Source organism: Tympanuchus pallidicinctus, unplaced genomic scaffold (genome assembly GCF_026119805.1).
Source record: "Tympanuchus pallidicinctus isolate F22 unplaced genomic scaffold, pur_lepc_1.0 scaffold5, whole genome shotgun sequence".
Taxonomy (NCBI): Eukaryota; Metazoa; Chordata; class Aves; order Galliformes; family Phasianidae; genus Tympanuchus; species Tympanuchus pallidicinctus.
The window spans coordinates 12,278,307-12,301,316 of record NW_026294769.1 but is presented as its reverse complement, the minus strand read 5'-3'; the positions used below and the strand labels follow the sequence as shown (position 1 = coordinate 12,301,316).

The following is a 23,010-nucleotide window of genomic DNA, read 5'->3' as shown; positions in this document are numbered from 1 at the left end:
TTCAGATCCATTTGAATTAAATGAATAAGCTCCATTCTTTACTTTTTGAAATATCAGTGGTATCTCATATAGAGGATTTCATTTTTGGCCCCCAATTCCAGTGGTGCAATGTTTGTAATAACATTTTGCAAGTTGCTAAGATTAACTTTATCAAGTATATTAATTGGAATTTGGATTATTTGACTGATTCTTAAAATTTCCTTATTCCATTTTTCCTCTGCACTCATTGTTTGTTATGGCATCATTTGTAAAGGTCATCTTAGCTTTACAGAAGATTTAGACAACCCAAATTATATTATTTATTTTATTTCTTTGCTGAGTTGAGCAGCTCCCTGTTGCTATAAAAACCTCTCCCACAGAAAGCTGCCCTCCGTCTTCTAGAATGGGAGTGGTATATTTTGCAAACTAATTTTTATTTCATGCTTTTAAAACAAAACTGAACTGATATCTCTTGAGGTTGGAGTCTGTTGCTGACACATCAGAGCAAAAAACCAGAAGAATCTTCCCATGGCAACTTGCCTTGAAGCTGTCTTTAAGTGACCACCTCCAGGGGTGAAAGAGCATTTCAACTTCTGTGGCTCATTCACTCCTGCAGCTCTCTGTTGAGACTTCTAATGAAATAATACAACTGTAATGCTGTTTTTGTAAATATAACACCACTCGAGTACAGTAGACAGGTCACTGAACACCCATCATGAGGCAATGACTTCCAGTTGGTTATTGTATTTCTAAATGTCAGATTTTATGTTTAAAAACCTTCACTGTGTAGAGGTCCAGAACAGAATAAATTCTCTCTCTGTGGATCACCACAGGAACTCAGACATCGTGTATTTACCACGTACATTAGCTTTCATTAGTTCATTTCAGCCCCTGCTGAACAAATCCCTTCCTACTGGTTCACAGTCAGATTCAGTTACGTCTGGTTTTATCAGTGACCCTTCGTATCTAACAGATAAAGACATTTCCATCTGTCTTTGGATTACTCACTGCCTTATTCCTCCTCCTGATTTAAGGTTCTGCTGATTGCCTTGAGTGTTCAAATTTTTTCACATCGTTAAGGTCTAACTAAGCTTTCTGCATAGTAGACAAAGTCACAATGCTCAAAGACAAAAGGTAGAACTGTTAAATGAATTTTACCAAAACATTTTTCCCACCACAATTACATATTGAATTTAACTTAAACACATTCCTATTTTAATTTCTAATTGACTATGATTTGACTATCATTTGCTTTTTACTTCATATTTTTGTGTCTTTTTCTAGAGCAAAAAAGATTACATACAGGACTTGTGTTATATTTCTACTAGAGAGATTTTCTGCTTGTTTAATTCACATTCTGCATTGACAAGGGCTGATCTCTGCTCTTTTTCTGGAGCTGTCGTGTTATCAGTCCAGTTGAGTGTATTTTAGAGTTTAAGTACTCAATTTTTAGTTACTCAGGTACACCAGCTACTACCACAGTGAAATAATTTATTTATGAAAAGAGATGCTAAACTGCTGAACTTCATGTTTGTTTTGAAACTGCCTTTTAACCCATTTTTAAGCCTCATCCAGATCCTGAAGAGCAAACAAGCAAAAGAGCTGGAGTCTATCATGATTAATTACTGCGGAAATAAGTCATAACCTAAACATTTAGTGAATGCTTAATCCCTTTTACTGTTTGCACTGAATAAGTGTAGAAACCAGCTCTGTGGACAAATAGATACTATTTTTATTATCATTATCTTCTCTTTATTTTTTCAGCAAGTACTTTCCTTGAAAAAAGATACATGGTAAAAAGCAGAAACCAGACTTTTTGATGTGTGTGCACAAGGATAGGGTTGCTAACAGACGAAATAGCATAGGAAAAAACAGAGATGGGCAAACACACAGGAGGTCTATTTCATACGCACAAGCCAACTAGGACAGTCAGCACGTGCAGAGCACCAGAACCATGTGGGGAAGTGGGTAGCAGCAGAAGGTGATGCCACGAGGAGGTATGGCACAGTGCATGACAAAGGGTAAGGCAAATAATCCAGTGTCAGCTCATTTTATTTGCTGAAAGTCTATCTCATCTATTCAGTGACCACTTTGCATTTACTCTTGCCACATGCAGAAGTTCTTTTCTTAGCATGTTGGTGAAAGTGAATATGCTTTCAGCACATGCTAGTTTATAGCAATCAACTACTGCTCATATCAAATGGTTTTGATTAACAACTTTGTTAGAGCAACTCCAAAAATGTAAGAAGTTCTGTGTGATTTTTCACTCACTGTTGTTGACTTCTCTTTGTCCTAACTTCCCAGATATGCTAAAAAGATGGATGGAAAGGTAGTCAAAAAGCCACATTTGGTGAATGACATTTAACACCAAATTCTTATATCCTTTGGGTACTTATCCATCTCACAGTAATGGCAGTAGTCCCTGCACGTAAGGAAAAAAAACTCGAGAGATCATCGCCTCTTAAACATTACATTTTTTAAAGCACGAAATCAAATTGTTCAAACTCACATGCCACACATCTGCCCTGTGCACACACTACAACATTAGACCATTTTATAAATGGGTGACCTTTTCTTCCCAGGGGCTTCTCCAACCACTTTGCAATCAAACAGCAGAAGACATTTTGCTTTAAAGGCAGCAGAAGGATGGTATACAACATGAAAGATTTTTTAAAAGATGAAATCTCTCAAATTACGTCTTGATTATGAATAAATTCAGCTTAAAGACTGAACTATTAATCTTTATGCCACTTCACAGTACCTTATGGCATTTAAGCAAGTCTCAGTTTGAAGTCCTGATGTAACTTCAGTTTTGAGTAAGTACTGTCATCAAGAAGCCCTAAAGCACCATAAAACATTCTTCCTTTGCTGCCACAGACATCTGAGTTTCTCTAGAAGAAGTTGTACCCGCTGTGTACAACACTGTTGAAACAAGTAGGAGGCATATATTCCAATCATAAGTATACTCCCAAGGTACTACCAGCGCATGTCTGCAGTAGTAGAAGCCAAATTCAAACAACAATATACATAAATGCTTGCACATTTGCTTTTTCTGAGGAATTTAGTAACCATTTACTCACATGACTTCCTATTTGCTCGTGACCGCTTTCTCTCTCTAGGCACCGCTCGCTGACTTGGCACTTGGGTGGCGGACTTTACAATGCGATCCATGATCTCATCTGCTGCATCATCAGTTGCATTAGGTGAATCGTCATTGCCAGCATTCCATGAACCGATACGGCCTGGAAAAGTCCGGCAAATCAGTTGAGAAAAAAGACAAGAAGAGCCTCTAGCGTCACTTTGGTTTTGCAACTGGCTTTCTTGAGAATTGAAGCAGGCAGCTCAGCCACTGCTACTTCAAACTGGCCACAGGAGAAGAATCTGCCTAATAGAGAATACTGTAAAATAATAACCTAGGCTCTCTGCTGTATCAGCAAAGAATGGAGAGCTCAAATGCAATTACAACTTTCTACTCCCTTTAGTCTCAGAGTCTTATTCATGACCATACAATTGGCAAATGTCTGCTACAGACTGTTTAAGAGCTGAGAATCGCTGGAGTGTTGTGTGACCATGTTTGTCTCTGCTCCAATTACAGAGTCTAGAGGACAGGACATATGTTAAAAACTGATTCAAATCATCAGGACTGGTCCTTTCTACCAAAAGAGGAAAATCTCTTTCAAAACATCTGTATCATAGGATACAGAAAGAGGAAAAACATAGAGGTTAACATGTCTAGTTGTCCCTTTCACAAGAGACAATCCACGTCCTCAATACATATGTGTCCTGGTGCAACTGCACATATTCTGCTCTGAGCAGAAAAGCAAGCTGGAAAGCTAAATAAGCAATTTTGGTTAAAGCCACAAATAGAAAGCCATGTCTTTCAACCCAAGGATCTGGCACTCCTTACTCCACAGAGCCATGTCAGACACATCTTTTGGTTCCTTCACAACAAACTACTGTTCCATGTGCTTTTTCTTTTTCAAATAATTTGAAGGCTAGTATGTAGTGAGAACAATGACAGCAAGCTTTGTAAAAGAGTGGGTGTGCTAGAATTGCAAGCAGCTAGAAGTCACTGGTAGGACTACTCCATATCACATTTCTGATGTCAATAAACAACATCTTTGATTAGCACTTTGTTCTGCTGCTTTTCTCCTGGCTCTCATCAAGAGTATTTCCATTATGATAGTACTCTTGACAAGCTTCTGTCTGGCTCACCCTTCCTCTGCTTCTGCTATTTTTCAGGGGAACGCAAGCTGACTCTCATTATCAGGACACACTGCTCATTAGCAGTCAATGGATTACTTCAGCTGTTGGGCTTGTACAGAACAGCTTGAATTATTTCATCTTTTTACTTTAGCTAGCTGACTTGCTTCTGAAGCTGGAGCAGTGAAACCTTCTAATTAAACAGAATCAGGGTTTAAAACCTTAATAACCTAAATGCACACACATAGTGGTGAATGCTCTGGACATGGTATTAGTGGCGGCACCAAAAAGAATGAAGAAAATGTAAGATATCTAGATATAAGGGAAGAGAAATATGAAAACAGAAAATTATGAACTTAAATGTTAGTGTATTCCCCTGTACTTCAGTAGTAACCCCCAGGTAGCATTTGTATAGGAAGGCATAAGGCAGAGACAAAGGAAACAAACTGGTGATCTCAGTCTCTGCAAAATGATTTAGCAACAAGGAAGTGGTTTAGTGGCTGCTCTTCTGAAGAGGTATACCAGTGAATCACATCTTGGACATAAAGCAAAGGTATCTTATTGCCAAGAACGGTTTTATCATTGAACTCTTCTATCAGAATATCAGGTCTTGGAAACAAAGGATTGGGTCAGGTTTTCATTTCCTCTGTGTCAGCTTTCAGAAGTCATCTATGCTGACACTAGAAAGAGCAGAGCACTGTGGACCTCAGAGAAGGAGGTTGTGACAGAAAGGAGATGCAGGACAGTCCAAAGCCATTTTTTATGTCCCTAGGCCCCACTTAATCCAGTAGCTCTGCTGCTTATCAAAGATCCTTTGTCTTCTTCTTGCCCCTTTTTTCTCTCCTATCATTCATAAAATGCTGCATGGCCCTTTCTCTTCAGTTTGAGTTGCTTTTTTTTCTTGCTTCTGTTCAAAACCAGGAGAAATCCACACCACGTATATCCTATTTTGGTTTCAAACGAGAACAGGAATAGAAACTGGAGTGTGAGTAAGCAGTGAAGCTGACAAGGCAGAGGAGAGAACTTTGCTGCTCTGTGCGCGCTGCACCCTCCAGCTCTACTTTGGCTGTATGCTCATGCTCCAAATCGCCACCTCCAGTGCACAAATACCACTGGGGTTTTCACCTCCCTTTCTGACTCTTTCTGCCATCTTTTCAGCCATGCTTAGGCTGCCCTGCAGCTTCAGTGCCACTTAGGAAGATAATTGACAGGAAGCTGCCAGCACTTACCCCGGCTGAGCCGGCTGCGAGTGCGAACCCCCAGCGCTGTGGTGCTCTCCCCGCTGACAGAGGAGGTCTTCAGCACAGCCTTCATGTTCTCGTGCTCTGCGGCATCCTCGGCGTACTGCAGACCCTGGGGCTGGACTGGGGAGGAGGGTGAGGTGCTGGAGAACTTTCCAGACTGTGGAAGGAAAGCAGATTTGTGTTTTTAACCAAAAAGAGTACAGACAACGGGTCAGCCTCCAGGCGATGAGTTGTAAGAGGGGAAGCCTAAATCCTTGTCCTTGCAGATCATAGAATGGTTTGAGTTGGAAGGGACCCTTCAAAGATTATCTCATTCAACTCCTCTGCGATGAACACCTAAGCTAGCTCAGAACCCACTCCAGCCTGACCTTAAGTGCCTTCAGGGACACAGCATCCACAATTCTCCCATCAACCTGTTCCAGTGCCTGAGTCATCCTTATTATAAAAAACTTCTTCCTCATATCCAATCTAAATCTCCCTTATTTTAGTTTGAAACCACCTCCCCTTTGTCTTACCACAACAGAACCTGCTAAAGAGTCTGTCCCCTTCTTTCCTATAGCCCTGATGTGGCTTTGTCCTTTACCATAACCTTTCACTATCAAGGCAGGACTGTCAGAGTAAGCTGGTAACACAGGAGTCTCTGGTCCGCCTCTCTGTACTGCTACACAGAGAACTCTCACATTGCTCAGAAACATTGATATGTGCAGTAAACTTAAAATACATTGCCAGTAACGCTGAAAAAATCCCCAGTCCACAAACACCCAGCCAAATTATTTCATGGCCAAAACACAAAAATTGCTGTCAGCAGTTAGGAGCACAAACAAAACCTTAGAGAGATTTTGGAATCTGCCCTCTGCTTGCCCAGCCCACCCGTGACTTCGCTGTCACCACAACAACGTTAACAACAGCAACTGGATTAGCTGCACACAACAGCTCCATCAGCCACTAAAAGCAGCCCTCCAGAAATGAAGCCAGGTGAACAAAAGCAGGATTGGAGGCTTTCAGAGGAGAACAGGGGCTTGTATCACTGTGCACTGGAAGCAGAAGCACTAGGCTGCTCTCCTCCTCCAGCTTCTGCCTGAAAAAGGCTGCAACAGTGATAATCACTCCGTTACCCTCACCTACAGAAAGACTACAGCATATCTGAAATACAGTCCTAGCCACAGAAACGACAGGCTCTCATCAGCAAACAGACATCAATAGATAATGCCCCTTGCTGTTTTTAGTCCTATCAGTTTTCAGAAACTGAAATATGTTTTCTTTTTACTTTTAATCTTCCTTATTCCTACAGATCCAGCACAGATAAAAAGAAAGGTGTGCTGCATTCTGTTCCTCCTCTGCATACTAAACAACATTACTTATTAACTTGATGGTATCAAGCCAGTCAGCTACAGCAATGCAGAGCTCAGAGCCTTTCCTTCAGAGAACAGTAAATTGGAAGAAAAGGCTCAGCCCTACTTTCAGAGCTTTGATCGAGTCCCCTGGGCTGTTAGGCTGCAAACTGAAAATATTTCATCTGGAAACCACCAACAGGATCATTCTATTCTAACATAATGACTTTTCAGGGTAGGACAGCAAGCTGAGTAGCAAAACAATAACCCCTACAAGGCACTAAGTTAAATATAACAGTGTGATATTTATTTTTAATACTGAGAAGTTTGTTTTGTTTTTGAAGTGCTAGCTTGGAATATTTTGATGTGGAAGATGTGCAAGTGCTAGAATATCATGCGCAATTAATAGAAAAAAAAATGAGAGACTTCTCTGAAAGTACATCCAGCTTTTGCATTTAAGACTACTCACTTCTATACAATTGGTTGTAAATCTAATCAATAATGTCTTAGGAAAAGTAAAAGGATAATGACTTCAGATAACCATTAGTATTCACACATGTTAGTTAAACTCTGGCATAAAGTCTAGTTCTGTAATTTTCTTTCTGCAGCCCAATCTACACAGCATAAACCATTACCAGGGAGAAACTACATAGCCAGGAGGTTTAATTTAACTTCCTAAACTTTCAGACATTGATATACATTGATTAGCCTCAGCCTCTTGATCAAATAAGTAATATTTTGAAACACTGAGCTTTAAGCCACATTGTTTATATTCAGTGCCTAATGCTGAACAAAAAATGCATTGCCAATAGATACTCTGCAAAGCAATAAACTGGTTTATTATGAATATAACTACTACTTCATAGTTCTTGAATTATTTATTCACTCCTCAATTCGTTTTAACATCATCTTCAGGAGTAATTCATGACAAATGTATGGACTATGCCATAGCTAGTCTCTGTGGTGAATCAGTTATCTTGTTCACACTTCATATGGCAAAGATAACCATTAAAATTTACTTTGCATCCCTATATCCTGATGCTTTTAAACAATTTATAAAGCAGGAATAGCTGGACACACACTGCTTAATAATGATTATGAAATTATCATGGAAATCCTTAATGCAAATAAACTGATGATCCTTACTACGTTTGGATCACTGACTACTTTGCAGTTTAGCAGGCAGATGCTAAAAGAAAACAAATGAAACTTTAAATTATTAAGTCCTCAGATTAAATAAATCTCAATCAATATCAATAGGGATATCCCCCTATTCAAGAGAGCAGGTATGCATATGGTTAAAGCTGACTGCAAAATTGCACTCTTATGATAGAGACAAAAAGCTATGAGAAAAGTATCATGGTTTGTAGCTCCAGTTGAGCAGATGAATTGAGCAGTCCATAGTATCTGAGTTAGAAGTTAGATGTCACAGCACACAGGGGACATGGGAATGACATGCTCTTTGAAAGAACCATACCTCGGTGTCCTCTTCTTCATCAGTCTGTCACCGGAGACAAAGGACAGGGCAGAGAAGGACAAACAGGAAGATTTAGGAAGGACAGCATGGTCAAACCACGACAAAGTAAGAGGTAACCATGGTACTGTTTATACAATTATAGGAGGCCATAAAAATACGAAACATATAAGGAATTCATTCCTTAGACAATCGACTGGCTAATGTCTTTCAATTAATGCAACACAATTGTACTATAAACAGAACAGACTGTCACTGTCAGTAGAATAAGATTTCCTGTTTTTTCTTAGAGAATTTATGAACCGAAATTATTCCTAAGCCATCGTATTTCTCTCTCTCCTTTGAGTCATACTGTTGCTTGCCCATTTTTCACCTTGAGGAAACAGAACTCTAAGAAGGACTCTTTTTTACAGCTCTGTTCAGAGCATGGAGGTCCTGCTTGCTTTCTCCCAGTGCAGAGGTCAGTTTCTTGGCAATTCCCTATTCTCTACACTTCAGTGCTTGCTTTAAATCCCTTTTAAGCTGTTTTGTTTTGTTTTTTTTCCCGACTTCCAGTTCCAATTGAATGGAGCACTAAAATTGAGTGCTCAGTAATCTTTGAATACATGTTTAAAGTTCTTCAGTAGCTGCCTGATACAAGATCCTGGGAATTACAGAGATGTAATTATCCTTTGCCAATCAGGGCTTTCTCTCTCTATGACAGCAGGCATGTATAACTATTTGGATAGTTACACAACATAAAAGGTAATAGACATGTCAAAATATTATGGTACACAGAGTGTTCTTGAATCTGGAAGTTTACAGGAAATTAGCAAATATTTTTCTTTACTGTGATGTGAAAAAAACAAAAACAAAAAAAAAACCCACTTAAATGGTTCCACAAGTGAAACAGTTTCTCAAGAATCTTGGCTGCCTGTTTCCGTAAGTTTCATTTAGACCTAGAAATCGGACGCATCTTTTTAACCTGTGGGTTTTATTTTGCTTCTTTAAAAGAAGCATTGCACCGATTTACTCCCCTCCTTTGTGTTACTAATACATATTTTTGACCTTATCTCCATCTCAACTATGATTTCTGTCTGGGATTGATATATTCTGTTCCAGAAACATTCATCATTAAAAGTGAAAGCCTGATTTACTTTGGCCCTCAGCTTCATTTCAGCACAATCTCCATAAGAAGATTAGCTGTGGGAGTGCTGTGCAGCATATTAACATTACTTTTTAAGGGTATGTTTTATTCAAAGCATGAGATGCCTATTTTGCTTAGGACACAGTGGCACTGACAGTAAGACAAGCAGATATTTTGCAGAGGGACCTTGGCAGGTATGTTCCCCATGCATTATGAGAAGATCCATTTGTTTTTTCCAGCCCCTGGGGAGTCGGGGGGAGGGTAGAGAGTCACACAGTAAAGCAATCCATTTGAAGAAGGCCGCTTCCCTTTTTGGCATGAATTAGAAACAGAAAGGAGAAGAACAGGAAGCAAGAACATGCTTGTGTTCTAATCCATGTGTAAACCTACCTAATAAATAAAAAGCAGGAGGAGAGCAAATTAAGCTAAAAAAAACATGCAGAAAGCACTGAAGGAAAGGTGCAAGAACAGAATACATATATTACAAAGAATGTGCTCCAGACCAAAATGAATTATCTCAAGCCAGATTTTTAAAGGGAAGTCCCAGATGCTGGCTTTCCTGCCTGTTTAGTATAGCTAGAAAGTGTTTATTTGCAACGGACTTATACTAAGGGCAATGTGTACTCCTCCCATCACTAGTTTCCAGGGCATTGCCATACTCATCCTCAAACCCCTAACCACTGCTTGACACCCAAAGCTGCTCAGGAGTTCAAGGTCCCTTTCATGTTTTCATGTCTGGAGAGCCATTTGCCCCTAGTAAATACTGACAACAGGAACGAAGTAGCAAAATCAATGAATCGAACTTTAGTTTCAGGAAGGGAATCCACTCTCATTCAGCTGTCTGCATTCTACCTTTCCTTCCATTTTCATTTCATTATTATACGTACACTGAGAAATGTTAATAAACTGGGACAATTTTGACAGATGTAACATTACCAAAAAGCAATGGAACAATATTCCTAAATACCTCCTGTACGAACAAAGTGTAAATTTTAAGAAAAAAAAGATTGCTTGATTCTTCTGTCATCCACTACAGGATGCTGCAAGACAGTTTGTGCATATCTTGTCTCTTCCTTCTTCTCTCACTTCCCCTCCTCCCATTTTTCCTCTAGGCTAGCATTTGTATGTGGTGGATTTACCATTGAAAAATATTTCTATTACATAGCAATTTTGGAATTGAGACTCTTACGCATCATAAAAAGCAAAGCTTCATAAATTTGGGAGACAAATGCTTATATTACCTACTATTACTAAAAATCATTTAAAAGCTCAGACTCACAATTCCATTGCTTCTTTCTTTTGCTTGCTTATTTTTTCTAGCATGCCTGAACTAAATGACTGCCATCACTGGCTAAAGTCAGATACAAGTGACACAGAATAGACAATTTTTCTGTGAAACCATGAAAACTTGCTATTCTCTTTTCCCCTCTCCCTGTTCTGTCTCCCTCTCCTGCAGGCACCTTTCTCTGAGATTTGAACTGACAGTGCCCAGTCTGTTTCAGCTACATGTAAAGATCTCTGTGGTAAAAGGCTAAACTAAAGATGAAAATTTGTCTGTTTCTCAGCCCTATACTCTGCGAGCAGTTGCTGAAGCTGATGAAAGCTCTCCATGCATGGAGCCAGCAGACTGTCCAAGTGCCAGTACTTCTGTGCCTTCCAAGTCTGCAGGAGGCCAAGGTATGAGAGATGTGCCTTCTTGTTAAGGACTGGGATGGTTCTGGCTCACTGCTTTTCATTTTTACTGGAATACTTCTGCCTGAAAACAACGTACTATAGGGCTGGATCCCAAGGAAACTTTCAGAAGGACAATGAGGTAAACATCAGATAATCACAGATAAATATTTAAAATTCCATGTCCCTATTCTTATTAGCACTAGTTTCTACATAGAGTTTCTTTCAAACGTCAAGATCTAAAATTTCTTCTCTGTGTTTTCTTACTAATTCAACATACTGTCAGTGCATTACTGATACACTTTCCCTTCCCAATGCAAACATAAAGCAGTAAGAAAAACAGAAACAAAGCACAGCCAACACAATACTACAATAAGACTCTTGTTTTTCATCACTCTGCACACAAAAATCTTCCACACTTCCGACTCTAAAATTTGTTTTGAGGAAGATTTGACTATGAAGTTGTCAAAAAAAGCTGTAATGTAATTCTGTTTTACTAAGTATTGCAATCAAACAAATGCTTATTAAGGCCATACCACTGGGCTACAGAAAAAGTGTTTCAGAAAGAAATAACCATATGGCTACACAAAGAGCTCCCTAAAAGAACATCTCTGTAAGGGAAATTTCAAAGAATGTTTTTTCACTCCAGCGAAGTCTTTTTCCAAGCTAAAAAGACCATTAAGTAATTATTAAATAGTGATAAACAAAAAATGTTCCCTTTCAGTGGACCCAGACGATTTAGGTGCAATACCACCTGTCAGATGGTATTCAATTGCCAAACGAAACTTGTTCTGGGTAAAGCCTTACTGCCTCTTTTCTTACATTTTCCGTCAACAGCCTTGCTCTTCACTTACCAGCTATCAACCCTCATCCTTTTTCTTGTTTTAAAGGCTATTTTCTCTCTGCCTCATGAACCTAGCTTTTAGTGGTCTCATTTCCTTTTTTCTATCACATTTTCTGCAGGAGTAGGACTTAGAGAAATTTCTCGGTTATGCTGCAGCCAATTCTCCTCTACATGCAATACAGAAACACTATGCTATACACTAAGAAAACAGGAACTCCTTTACATCTTACTACTCTTCAAATTAATAAGAAGCACTGAAGCTACCTGAGGAAAAGAAAAAAATTAATTTACTAATCTCTCTGATGAAAGCTATCTTTTATCTCCTATGGAATAGACTGGGAAAGTAGTAAAAATACTGAGAAGCAAGTGAAGAAAATTATCTAAGTTCTTCAGTGGTAGTTCTGAAAGTTTATGTGACTGTATTATACCCTACATGTATTAAAATCCCTTTCTTAACCTGAGGCTAGACCAAAAGGAAAATCTTTGGAGATAATAACACAGGTTTAACATTCCTTGTAGTTGGGGCAGATATCCAGATTTAAAGAGGATATTGCCAGGAAAGATTTACAAATGATTGTGAGTCAATGGATTAAAAATAATCTTTATTTATATCAATCTCAATGCATACACATTTTTTGACCTAAGTTGCTGGACTCATAAAACTCCAATCAGCTTAGGCCTTTTCCTGCCAAAGGCAGAGGTAGCTTCATATGCAATGAGCTACTCTCATCTAATTGAGACTCCAGATTTGGATTTTGAGACAGTTGGAAACTTTTATTAAGTACTGGCACTTCTTAGAAGTTTATTTGGATTGAGTTAAACTACATCAACTTAAAAAAAAAAAACAACAATAAAAATAAAATCAAGGGTTTTTTTAATGCTTACCATGCTGAGAAAACTACTCTTTCTAAAAATTTATTTTATCAAAATGCAAGAATACTTTCAGCAAAGCTTGCAGGGTAACATCTACTGTATATATAAATTTGTCAGGTTTTTTCAGAACCCCAGTGTAGTCTGTTATAATAAAATTGTCTGGTCTGTGCTTTAAAGGTAAGAAGGAATATTTTTGAGGGGCTTATATGTATATGCTCATAAAATATGTCAAATACTAAGATTAAAGGCTATATTCATCAAGGTAATCAAAGATGAGAAAAAAAATCCTTTTAAAATTCAGTTGTAATCACTTAAATGGCTACAGTGGTCCACCATACGTGATCTTTTATGCCCCCACCTAGCAGCCAAATTCTACAGTTTTCATTTGTCTTTTTGTATTCTTGGCTGATTAGGTATATATAGTTCCTGGTGTCCTCCAGAGACTCTGTGCACTGTTTTAGACACACAGAGATGGTCTTTTTGTATGCATCTGGGTTTGTTCTCATTCTATAAATTAGTACAAAGCAAAACGCATCCATTCTCAAGGACAGAAGCTGTTATTTAAAGCAGAAGAATTTCCTAATAATAAAAAAAAGGTTAGAAACACTTCATATATGACATTCAATGAAAGACTGTTTTAAAAATTGATGCTTTGGGGGATGTATTTTGCCACTTACATCTGTGATCATTTTTCCTCTGGTCTTGTTTCTTTCCCTGTGGTTAGCTCGTTTCTGCTTTTGCTGCAGGACTCGCTCCCTGGTGGTGCGGTATTCCAGAGCAAATTCACTAATAATTTTGCAGAACTTATTGATGTTGACTTCACGTATCGCATAGGGAGGATGGCCCATAAATAACAAAAACGAGTGAAACCTGAAAAAGAATGAATTTATGAATGCAAAGGAGAAAAATCTTTATTTATAGTTTCTAAGAAAAACAGCAGCATTTCCGAGAATTCATTTACTAATTTATTAGCTTCCATAATTTCATTTGTGCTACAAAATTTTTATGAATTCTTTGCATAACATTGTTATGCTTTATAATTAAAAACATAAAAGTCTATGATAACTTCCCCCCATTCCAATTTCCCAGACTGATGCAGGAGATAAGATTTTTATGGAACTCTATCTACTTCATACAATTAATTTGGCATGTGAACAACCAACTTCGCTTCAGCTACAGAAAAAAGTATTTATTAAGTTTCAATTCTATTTATTTGTATTAGGCGACTTCAAAGAGGCTGTTATGATGTTGGAGAAAGTCTAGATAAGAAGAATGAAGTTTTACAGGCTAGCAAACACATGAAGAAAAGAATTTCTGTTTCATAAAAATGTCCATAGTTATATTATCTCCCAAATACTTTACTTTGGGATATCATCAATTCACAGTTTTACCAGTTCCATGGCATTCAAAACTTTCACACTATTTACAACTTCTACTATTGTTTCTATTTTTCATGATTTACAATGGCACACTGAGTGTTTAAAAATGCATGTGAATCTCTTTAACTGAAACTGTATCTCCAGTGATAAAAGTTTTCCCAACCCTTTCTTACACTTTTCATACATGCATTTTCACAAATACATTTTTGGAGAAGTCTATAGCATTCGTTGCAGCACATAATGTAAGAACTTAGCATTTTTTTACTTGTCCAATGCGTACAGAACAGGAGAATGGTGAATCCACTTCCCTTCTGCAAGTGGGATTTCTGCTTACGTATGGCATGAAAAAATGTCATTATGAAAACAAAAGAAGAACTGAATTAAATTCTCAATTTGTATATCCACAAATTTGGGAACATTTGGAATCCAGATCCTAATTTTGACCTAAGCAATAAGGAAATACTCCAGGAAATAGAAACTCTCTAAAAATTTCATTAATAAACTGTAGAAAAGTAGTTAAATTAACCAGATGACTCAAACTCACATAGCTTCAGGTTTATCATGGAATTATCATGTATATGTACATTGCAGAGCACCAAAGTTAGCGCCAACTCCATTGGATGAAACTAAATCCAACAAGTTCTAATGAAAGGAATTTTAAATTCCATTTTCAGCTATATAGACATAAAACATATAGTCAAAGATCATGTAGATAGGGGTGGTACTGATTAAAGAGTAACTCATTGCGTAGGATTCCTTTCAGCTTATAAGTATGACATATTTGTCAGAATTTCATTACTGTGGTATGGTATATTCTTGTTAGCCAGAGAGTAAGCTGATTCCTCTCCAAAGTATTCAAGGAAGGACAGAAAACAAAGAAATTAGTCAAAAAGTTGCTAGCATTTGGGGGTTAGGAATTCAAAGGCCCAATTACTGCACCTTGGGAAAAATCACTGCCTGGATCATTGTGTCTTTTGATCAAATACAGAAACTTCCTTGAGTAAGAATATTTCTTAAACAGTGTCATTGAGAATTTATGCACCATATACACACAGTTTAAACATTAAAATTGTATTTGTCATAATTTATAATTTTAGCAAGTTACGTATTGCCAAGATAGCACTGCCGCCAGCCTAATTCTGTACCTGTTGATTATTCTTCTATGAACAATCTTCAGAATTATGATTCTTTCTGCACAGTCCTTGAGGAACTCAGACATTTTTTGTTTTAGAGTTGGCTTCATTTCATGCTTTGCTATAGCTTTAAGGTGATCCCAAGATGCTTTGCACCGTCTTTCCATCTGAAACAAGTTTTCCTGGAGTTGTTCAAAGTCAACCTAAAACAGAAAAAAATAAAGAATATTTAACACTTCAACAAAAATCTTTCTGGTAACATATTTGGACATCTGAACAGTTCCATTCATGTAAAAGAATAATATTCATTCACATTATTAATTACTGCTAAGTAATTATGAAATCATGGAATCACAGAATTGTCTACGTTGGAAGGGACCCTTAAAGGTCACCAGCTCCCCTGCAATGAACAGTGACATCTACAGCAGATCAGGGTGCTCAGCACTGTCTAGCCTGAAATCTCTCTGCTGTACTTTGTCTACATATGGAATGTTGGTATGGAAAACTGAAATAAAATAAATATTCTCGTATACAAATATTTTTAATTTTGGTCTTGGAGGCCTAGCACGTGCAGAAAGTACAATAAAACACTGTGATGTATTTTTTTTCCCTGCTAAAATCTTCAGAACTACATGACCCAGTAAGTTAGTAAGTTCTGTTGAGGCAACACAAAACTTTATCTCCCCTTCTGTTAATCTTTTTCTCTACTACCCATAGCTTTTCATACCATGCTTGTTGCTCACTGTATTCTCCAGCCAACACTTCATCAGTTTAGAAAGCACTTGGATATATTCCCTTAATTGCGTGCTGACTTCTAATCAAAAAATTCAGAGGCTAGAATTTTTTTAAAGTGTTATTCAAAGCAAGTGTTATTTAGTGATCTTAGTACTACCTTTCATCCCTTGATACACAGTGTGAATTTTTTAGCTTCTAACATGACTATATAATGTCTTTGAAAGCCCATCAACACAGTTAAAATAAACTATTGCATCCTACAGTAACGGTCATCAGGACAGAAGCCAATGCATTCCATGGAAGGTGAAAGAGAGGTTCTCCCTTACTCATCATCCAAAAAAGGGGTTCAGATCACACTGGTCTACAGAAGTCACTCAAGATGTGTTGCTAATGACTGGACAAAGTGCTTTGATTACCCAGACGCAGCAGATAAGTGTATGAACTCAACACCTTTGAAAACTACCCAGCACATTCTTAAATTCTAAGACAGGAAAAATGTATTTTATAATGCCACTTCACAGTTCAGATGAACTCAAGCTATAAAACACAGATTTAGCTGTCAGATTCCAAACACATCACTTTGAAATGTTACAATCCGGAACTCCAGTTAATTCCTTAATGCTAAATGGAAATCAGTGACAGAGACAGCTTTTAGTTCGCTGCAGAGTGAACTACAAATGACTGTGCTCAAATGGGAGTGTATTTTCCTATCTGTGCTAAAAGCTATTCATGACTGCAAAAGAAATTAGCCTTGGAAACCAGCTATCCAATTCTGGAAAAGTCTGGATTAAAATCTTTTCAGCTGAGATAAATACTTAATAGAGATAAGTCTCAAAGTCAGTTTTCTTCTTTTTATTTTAAGTCCCAATTCCTAATATTGGTTCCAACATCACATCACACAGAATAAAGTTTTTATCTGTATGCAGCATTCACCATTGAGATCTATGTTAAGTACAGCCATAAGAAATCCATTATGATTCAAAATCTCCTGGTATTGATTGCATTTTTTCTTGCCATGATTTACAAAGTGATGACTTTATCCTCATCACAAGGAAATAAAAACATCCTTTGATCCATTCTGCTATTCAGAAAAGCCCTGCAGGCAGAGCAGCTGTGGAGTTTTTGTTTTCTCTAGCATATCAGTGTTTATATGTATTATTTTTTTCTCTTCCAGGTCAGTATTTTCACTGTTGATGATAAACACATTGTATGCCCAGGTGGCCAAGAGGGCCAATGGCATCCTAGCCTGCATTAGAAATAGTAGGAATAGTGTGGCCAGCAGGAGCAGGGAGGTGATCATCCGCCTGTACTCAGCACTGGTGAGGTCGTACCTCGAGTATTGTGTTCAGTTTTGGGCCCCTCACTACAGGAAAGACGTTGAAGTCCTGGAGCGTGTTCAGAGAAGGGAAACTGGTGAGGGGTCTGGAGCACAAGTCTTATGAGGAATGGCTGAGGGAGCTGGGATTGTTCAGTCTGGAGAAGAGAAGGCTCAGGGAGACCTCATTGCACTCTACAGCTTTCTGAAAGGAGGTTGTGATGAAGAGGGATTCAGCCTTTTCTCCCAGGCAACGAGCAGGACCTGGGGAAATGGCTGCAAGTTGTATCAGAGGAGGTTTAGGTTAGATATGAGGAAAAACTTTTTCTCTGAGAGAGTAGTCAGGCACTGGAATGGCTGCCAAGGGAGGTGGTGGAGTTGCTGTCCCTGGCTGTGCTCAAGAGGCGTCTGGATGAGGAGCTGCGAGAGATGGTTTAGTAGCTTGTGGTAGCAGTGGTGATGAGAAGATGGTTGGACTGGATGATCTTATAGGTCGTTTCCAACCTTGTGATTCTATGATTCTACATTGCTGCTTTCCGTAGATGATGTATCTAAGACTCAAATTCATCAATTTCATGTGAAAAATCAAGTCAGGAGGAGGTATTTCTAGATTTTTCTACTAAAAATTATCCAGTCTGGTAGGAAAAGCTTCTCAGCCCCTGCTACGCAGAAGTTTAATTCTATGAAATGATAACTTTTATTAAAAACAGATTGAGTTTTAATCTATCAAAAATCTTTGATGATCAAGCTTGTAGATCCTCAAGGGAGATCTTTGGAGAACAACAGCACATCTGTATGAAAAAGTTCCGGCAAATTTCCTCATGCTTGACACCTGCTAACTGTCAGTGTATTCACAAGTGTGGGCATCTTCACTGGGGATCAGGGATGTCAGGTCTTGCTAAAGGATGCATCAGAATCTTTAAGCACAAATGAAAATTTTTGTGGTAATCCTAAGGAGATCAAGCAAAGAGGGTACCACTTGAGCTCCCCTGGAATAAATTCCCATGGAACACAGCTGGCTCTGCTCAAGCAGAAGTTGTAAACTCCTGGATACCATGGAATAATTTGCCTGCAAATTTCCAATGCAACTGAAGCGTGTGCAAACTGTCCTGAGCACACAAGAATGTGACAAATCTTCATTTCAATCTAAAATCTTCTGGCTGCAAGCTCTCCAGAATTCAGTCACTTGCTTGTGGATAAAAGGAATACATTTCTGGAAAATTATCCACTTATGAAATCTTGAAATCTAAATTTTTCAGAGACAACCACATACTAGATTGATATTTCATGAAAAGCTATTTCACTAGAGCAAATTACGCAGATATTTCTGTGATTTTCCATAGAGTCCTAAGATAAACAGAGCTGTGACACAGAATCAAATACATTTCAATCTATCCTAGGCCTTACATGCAAAGAGGTGTGTAGAGGATTGCATATTTTGCATGTTTATTTCCGACACTTTACTAAAATAATTCACACTGCATAATGGTGGAAATATTGATTTGCTAGGATTTTTTTGTTCTTTTTTTTTTTCTTGAAGGGAAAGAATTCTTCCTTGCAGTTGGAAGATCATGCTATGATTAAGGAATTCAGGTGAGTTTTGCATCATGCTGTGAACTTCAGAAGACTTTTAAACAGCAGGTGCTCAGATAACAACTGACAAGGTATCATTTTATAAATACGCTCTGCTAAATAAAAGGAAGCAGTAATCTGCAAAATGGCCATTACGGGTTTCTCTTTGGACAGCAGCATACAGATATTGTGCCCAGCTCTGAGACTTTCAGTAAGGTGGAAACACCTTTTGCTCCTCAACTCAGTACACACATATGCAAAAAGAGATTAAGGTTGCTGCTCTTACTTCCGCTTGCTCATTGAGTTCAACCACAACCTAACCATACTACTCTAACAACCCTCTGCTAAATCATGTCCCTGAGCACCACCTCCAAACGGTTTTTAAACACATCCAGGGATGGTGACTTAACCATCTCCCTATAGGGGAGCCTATTCCAGTGCTTAACAACCCTTTCTGTAAAGAAGTGCTTCCTGAAATCCAACCTAAACTTAGCCTGGCACAACTTGAAGCCGTTTCCCCTTGTCCTGTCACCAGTGAGAAGAGACCAACCCCCTTCTCACTGCAATCACCATTAAGGTGAAGGTGCAATAAGGTCTCTCCCCAGCCTGCTTTCCCCAGACTAAACAGCTCCAATTCCTCATAGGGCATATTCTCCAAGCCCTTCACAAGCCTTGTTGCCCTTCTTTGGACCTGCTCCAGCACCTCAATGTCCTTTCTCTACTAAGGTGCCCAAAACTGAACACAGTACTCGAGGTGAGGCCTCACCAATGCTGAGTATAGAAGCAGGATTACTTCCCTAGTCCTGCTCACCACACCATTCCTGATCCAAGCCAGGATGCCATCTTCTTTTTGCCTCAGGCAAAAAAGTAAAAATGACTCTTCTTTCAGATGCTGAATAATGTTTATTTTCACTTATAAAACAATTTAAAGAAAAGGCAACGTTCTAAATTCTTGTGGGATATATTTGATATGTTCGTCCTTCCTGCTGACGGGTTCTTCTCCATTCACAACCACACTAGCTGAAAAATATTCAGAACTAATTGTTATTTATCTGTGAAATCTCTTGCTAAGCCCACTGTTTAGCCTTCTGAGAAGTGCTTTTGTAGACACTTGCATCAGAGCAGAGTAGCCAGAGATGTTCCATCCAAACAGGCTAGTTAATGAGATATAAGCCCTCAAGGGTCAGTCTCATACGAGAAACCACTGCCATAAGTCATTAATGGGCAACTTAAAAAAAAAAAAAATAAAAGCTATTTTTTAGTTTAAGGCACCACTGTATTTTTGCACAGTGGACACTCAGATCAAGAATAAAACCTTCCAAACCCATGCCAGCAACTCCAGCACTAATTTTAATTCCTTTCTGTCATTATTTATTGCTTGCTACCATAGTAATGGATGACTTGGAATCAACCATAATAACAAAAAGAAATTCTATCAGGTTTCTCACTTCACTGGGTTGAGACAACAATATCACAATATATACCAACAAACAAAATGACTTCAAGTTCTCCCTCTTTTTACCTCTTTTTTCCTCCAAAAACCACCACCACCAACATCTGGCTCAGCACTTAGCTCCCTGCACATTCAGATGCCGTGAACTTTGATCCTTTAAAAGGTCCGCATTCTGTCCAACAGTATGCAGTAAATACAACCTCATATGCTGCTTATATAAATTACATATTTTCTATTTCATGAAATGCTAGACCATGCTGGTCACCTAGGCAGGACATGTTTCAGAGAACCTTCTTGGTCTTTGGGTTGGGATGTTATTTGTCTACACATTTAGCTGTCGGCCACAAATATCTCATGGTAACATAGGAAATGGACTCATAATTTTTTGGGAGAGGAGGGGTTGTTTGAGGTGATTTTGGAAATTAAATGGGATGGTTCAAACCCTAAGCAGCTTCCTTTATACTCCTAACGGCAGCATATTCAATTCTAGGTATGCATTCCCATACACAGCCAATTGTAGTTGTTATGAGATATCAGGTTATTTTCCTTCAGCATTTCCTCATCTGGAATGTGTTCTGCACATAAGTTTCTTCTTCTAGTTAGATCTCCGCTATTATCTGGGCTAAACTTGCTGCTGCTGAGAGTACATAACTGTGCTAAAATCAAAGACGCCGCACCTGATTATACTGTTTCCTGCCTCCTTTATTTACGTACTTTCAGCCCTTAAAAAGGGTCAAAAACAATTTTTTCACATAACTGGTGAACCTGAGGTTTCTCCTTGAAAAGCATTTTCAAGATCACTCTGAACTATCCGACACTGTATTTTGAATACCAATGCATAACTTGTTATTTAGCCTTGGTAATCTTGTTTAAGTTTTATGTTGTTTGCTAGTACATTTATAGTTTATTGCTACAGCTTGTTTCTCTTAGTGGTAAACAAATCCAGACAGTTTCTAAGCAAAACTCGAATCTCTGCATTTTTGTTATACCCACAAAGTGCATTAAATAGTCTGACACTCTCCCAGTGACAAATATTGTCTCAAATTCACAATGAAATGGCAACTATTTTATCACAGGTATTAGAAAGATGTACAGCATCATAGTTGAAAACATTCTCTCTTCTAAGTTATAGATAGTTTCTACAGTGGAAAACAGACAAATTTGAGGTGTTTATAATTCGGGGTCAGACTGTTCATTCTCACATTATTACAGGGATGAGTTCTGTCAGGAAACGCAAAATCTTTGTCTTTTCCTGAGATGGTTCAGTGCCAGATGAAACTGAGCATTTCTCCTTGCAAATACATTGTCATTGGAGTGCAGTGACCTTTGGTGGCTTACATTCTAAACTCTGTCTTCTCCACTATTCCCACTATTTGTCTTACTGAACATCACAAGAATTAGCCAAGATCAATATCAGTGCAACTTGCACATTGTTGGTCATGTACTGTAAGTGAAGTAGATGCCAGACCTCAGAGCAAGCAAAGGATAAAGAAGTTTCTGTTCACGCATTTCTGATTCCAGGGTAAGAGACAGCATCTCACTAAAATAATTCTGGACGTGCAAACACTGAAATCAATCCACTGATTAACAATTAAAGGAAAGAAGTGCTTACTGACCAGATCAATCTGTACAATACTTGCCTTTGCACTGTGCCTTAGTTCCTCAAACAATCTACAATAAAAACAACTAATCTGTGTGAGATTTATTGGCAAACGGTTTATGAAAGTTCACACTGGGAGGAAGAGGAGCAATAGCAGTAAGTAATGGTGCTGGTCACTTCTTGGTATCATGGATTTACAATACCACTTGCTGTCACTTCATCTGAAACACTACTGAAATAGCAGAATGCTGTCAGATACACGTACAAAACCAAACATTCTCTTTCAGACCAAATCCTGAAGTCTCATCAGCTACTGCAGCTCTGTCCCCCTCAGACCGATCTGACTACAAGCAGCTAGCTGTCTCATCCTGCTCTGCTCCCACCTTTGTTTCTGCTAAGCCATGCACAGAGCTGGAGTAGCTGCAGCTGGCACCATAAGGAATGACACAGCTGTAAGAAACCTTGTGCCCCCATTTCCAAGCAAGCTTCCTTCCAGAGAAATTAATATCACTTTGGGCATTTTTTTTAAAGTAATGCAGGGAAAGCACCCTTGAGTGATAATCGCAGACAAATACTTTCTGTTGAGCAAGGCAAGAGAAGTCCAACTGAAGCAGAGCTGGAAGCAGCATGAGTTTCCTGCTACAGGGGTTAAAAAACAGTCAGAAATTTGTTTTTTCATAAACCTCTAAAGCAATTCGTGATTTACCTATAGAAGTGGCCAATGGCCAGCTTTTGGATGCACAGGGAAAATTATTCAAAGGGACCAAAGAAAAGATTAACACTAATATCCAAATTGTTCATTTAATACCCTCCTTGCCATACTGGAAAGAAAACTGATAGAAACAACCCTGAGTTTTACTGCAGAAACCTGGGTGTTCTGCTTCTGTGTTAGGTACAACAAACTTCTGGTACAATGCCATTTAAAAACAGCAATAAAACTGAACATCACAAGATTAAATTATGTAAAAGAGAACAAATAAGCAATTGCTCATAATCATGGGATCCTAAGCAAATTGTGGTTCCAAAGGTCCCAAATGATCTCAGGGATTTTTATACAACTATGAAGACCTAAACTTAC

The 23,010-nt window shown here is 38.4% G+C and overlaps 1 protein-coding gene across 11 annotated transcripts in view; it reads right to left on the bottom strand.

Moving 5' to 3' along the window:
- FHOD3 (formin homology 2 domain containing 3) overlaps window positions 1–23,010 on the bottom strand; it is a 360,936-nt gene that overhangs the window by 15,308 nt on the left and 322,618 nt on the right. For 7 of the 11 annotated variants that reach the window (XM_052704373.1, XM_052704363.1, XM_052704367.1 and 4 more), the window contains 5 exons: window positions 15,270–15,460; window positions 13,423–13,615; window positions 8,235–8,258; window positions 5,412–5,583; window positions 3,060–3,221 (listed from right to left, as the gene is read on the bottom strand). In XM_052704373.1, the coding sequence (XP_052560333.1) occupies window positions 3,060–3,221; window positions 5,412–5,583; window positions 8,235–8,258; window positions 13,423–13,615; window positions 15,270–15,460 (742 nt within the window). Of the gene's footprint in view, window positions 1–2,250; window positions 2,289–3,059; window positions 3,222–5,411; window positions 5,584–8,234; window positions 8,259–13,422; window positions 13,616–15,269; window positions 15,461–23,010 lie in introns of all 11 variants that reach the window. The other 4 variants (XM_052704371.1, XM_052704364.1, XM_052704370.1 and 1 more) reach the window with 2 other exon arrangements.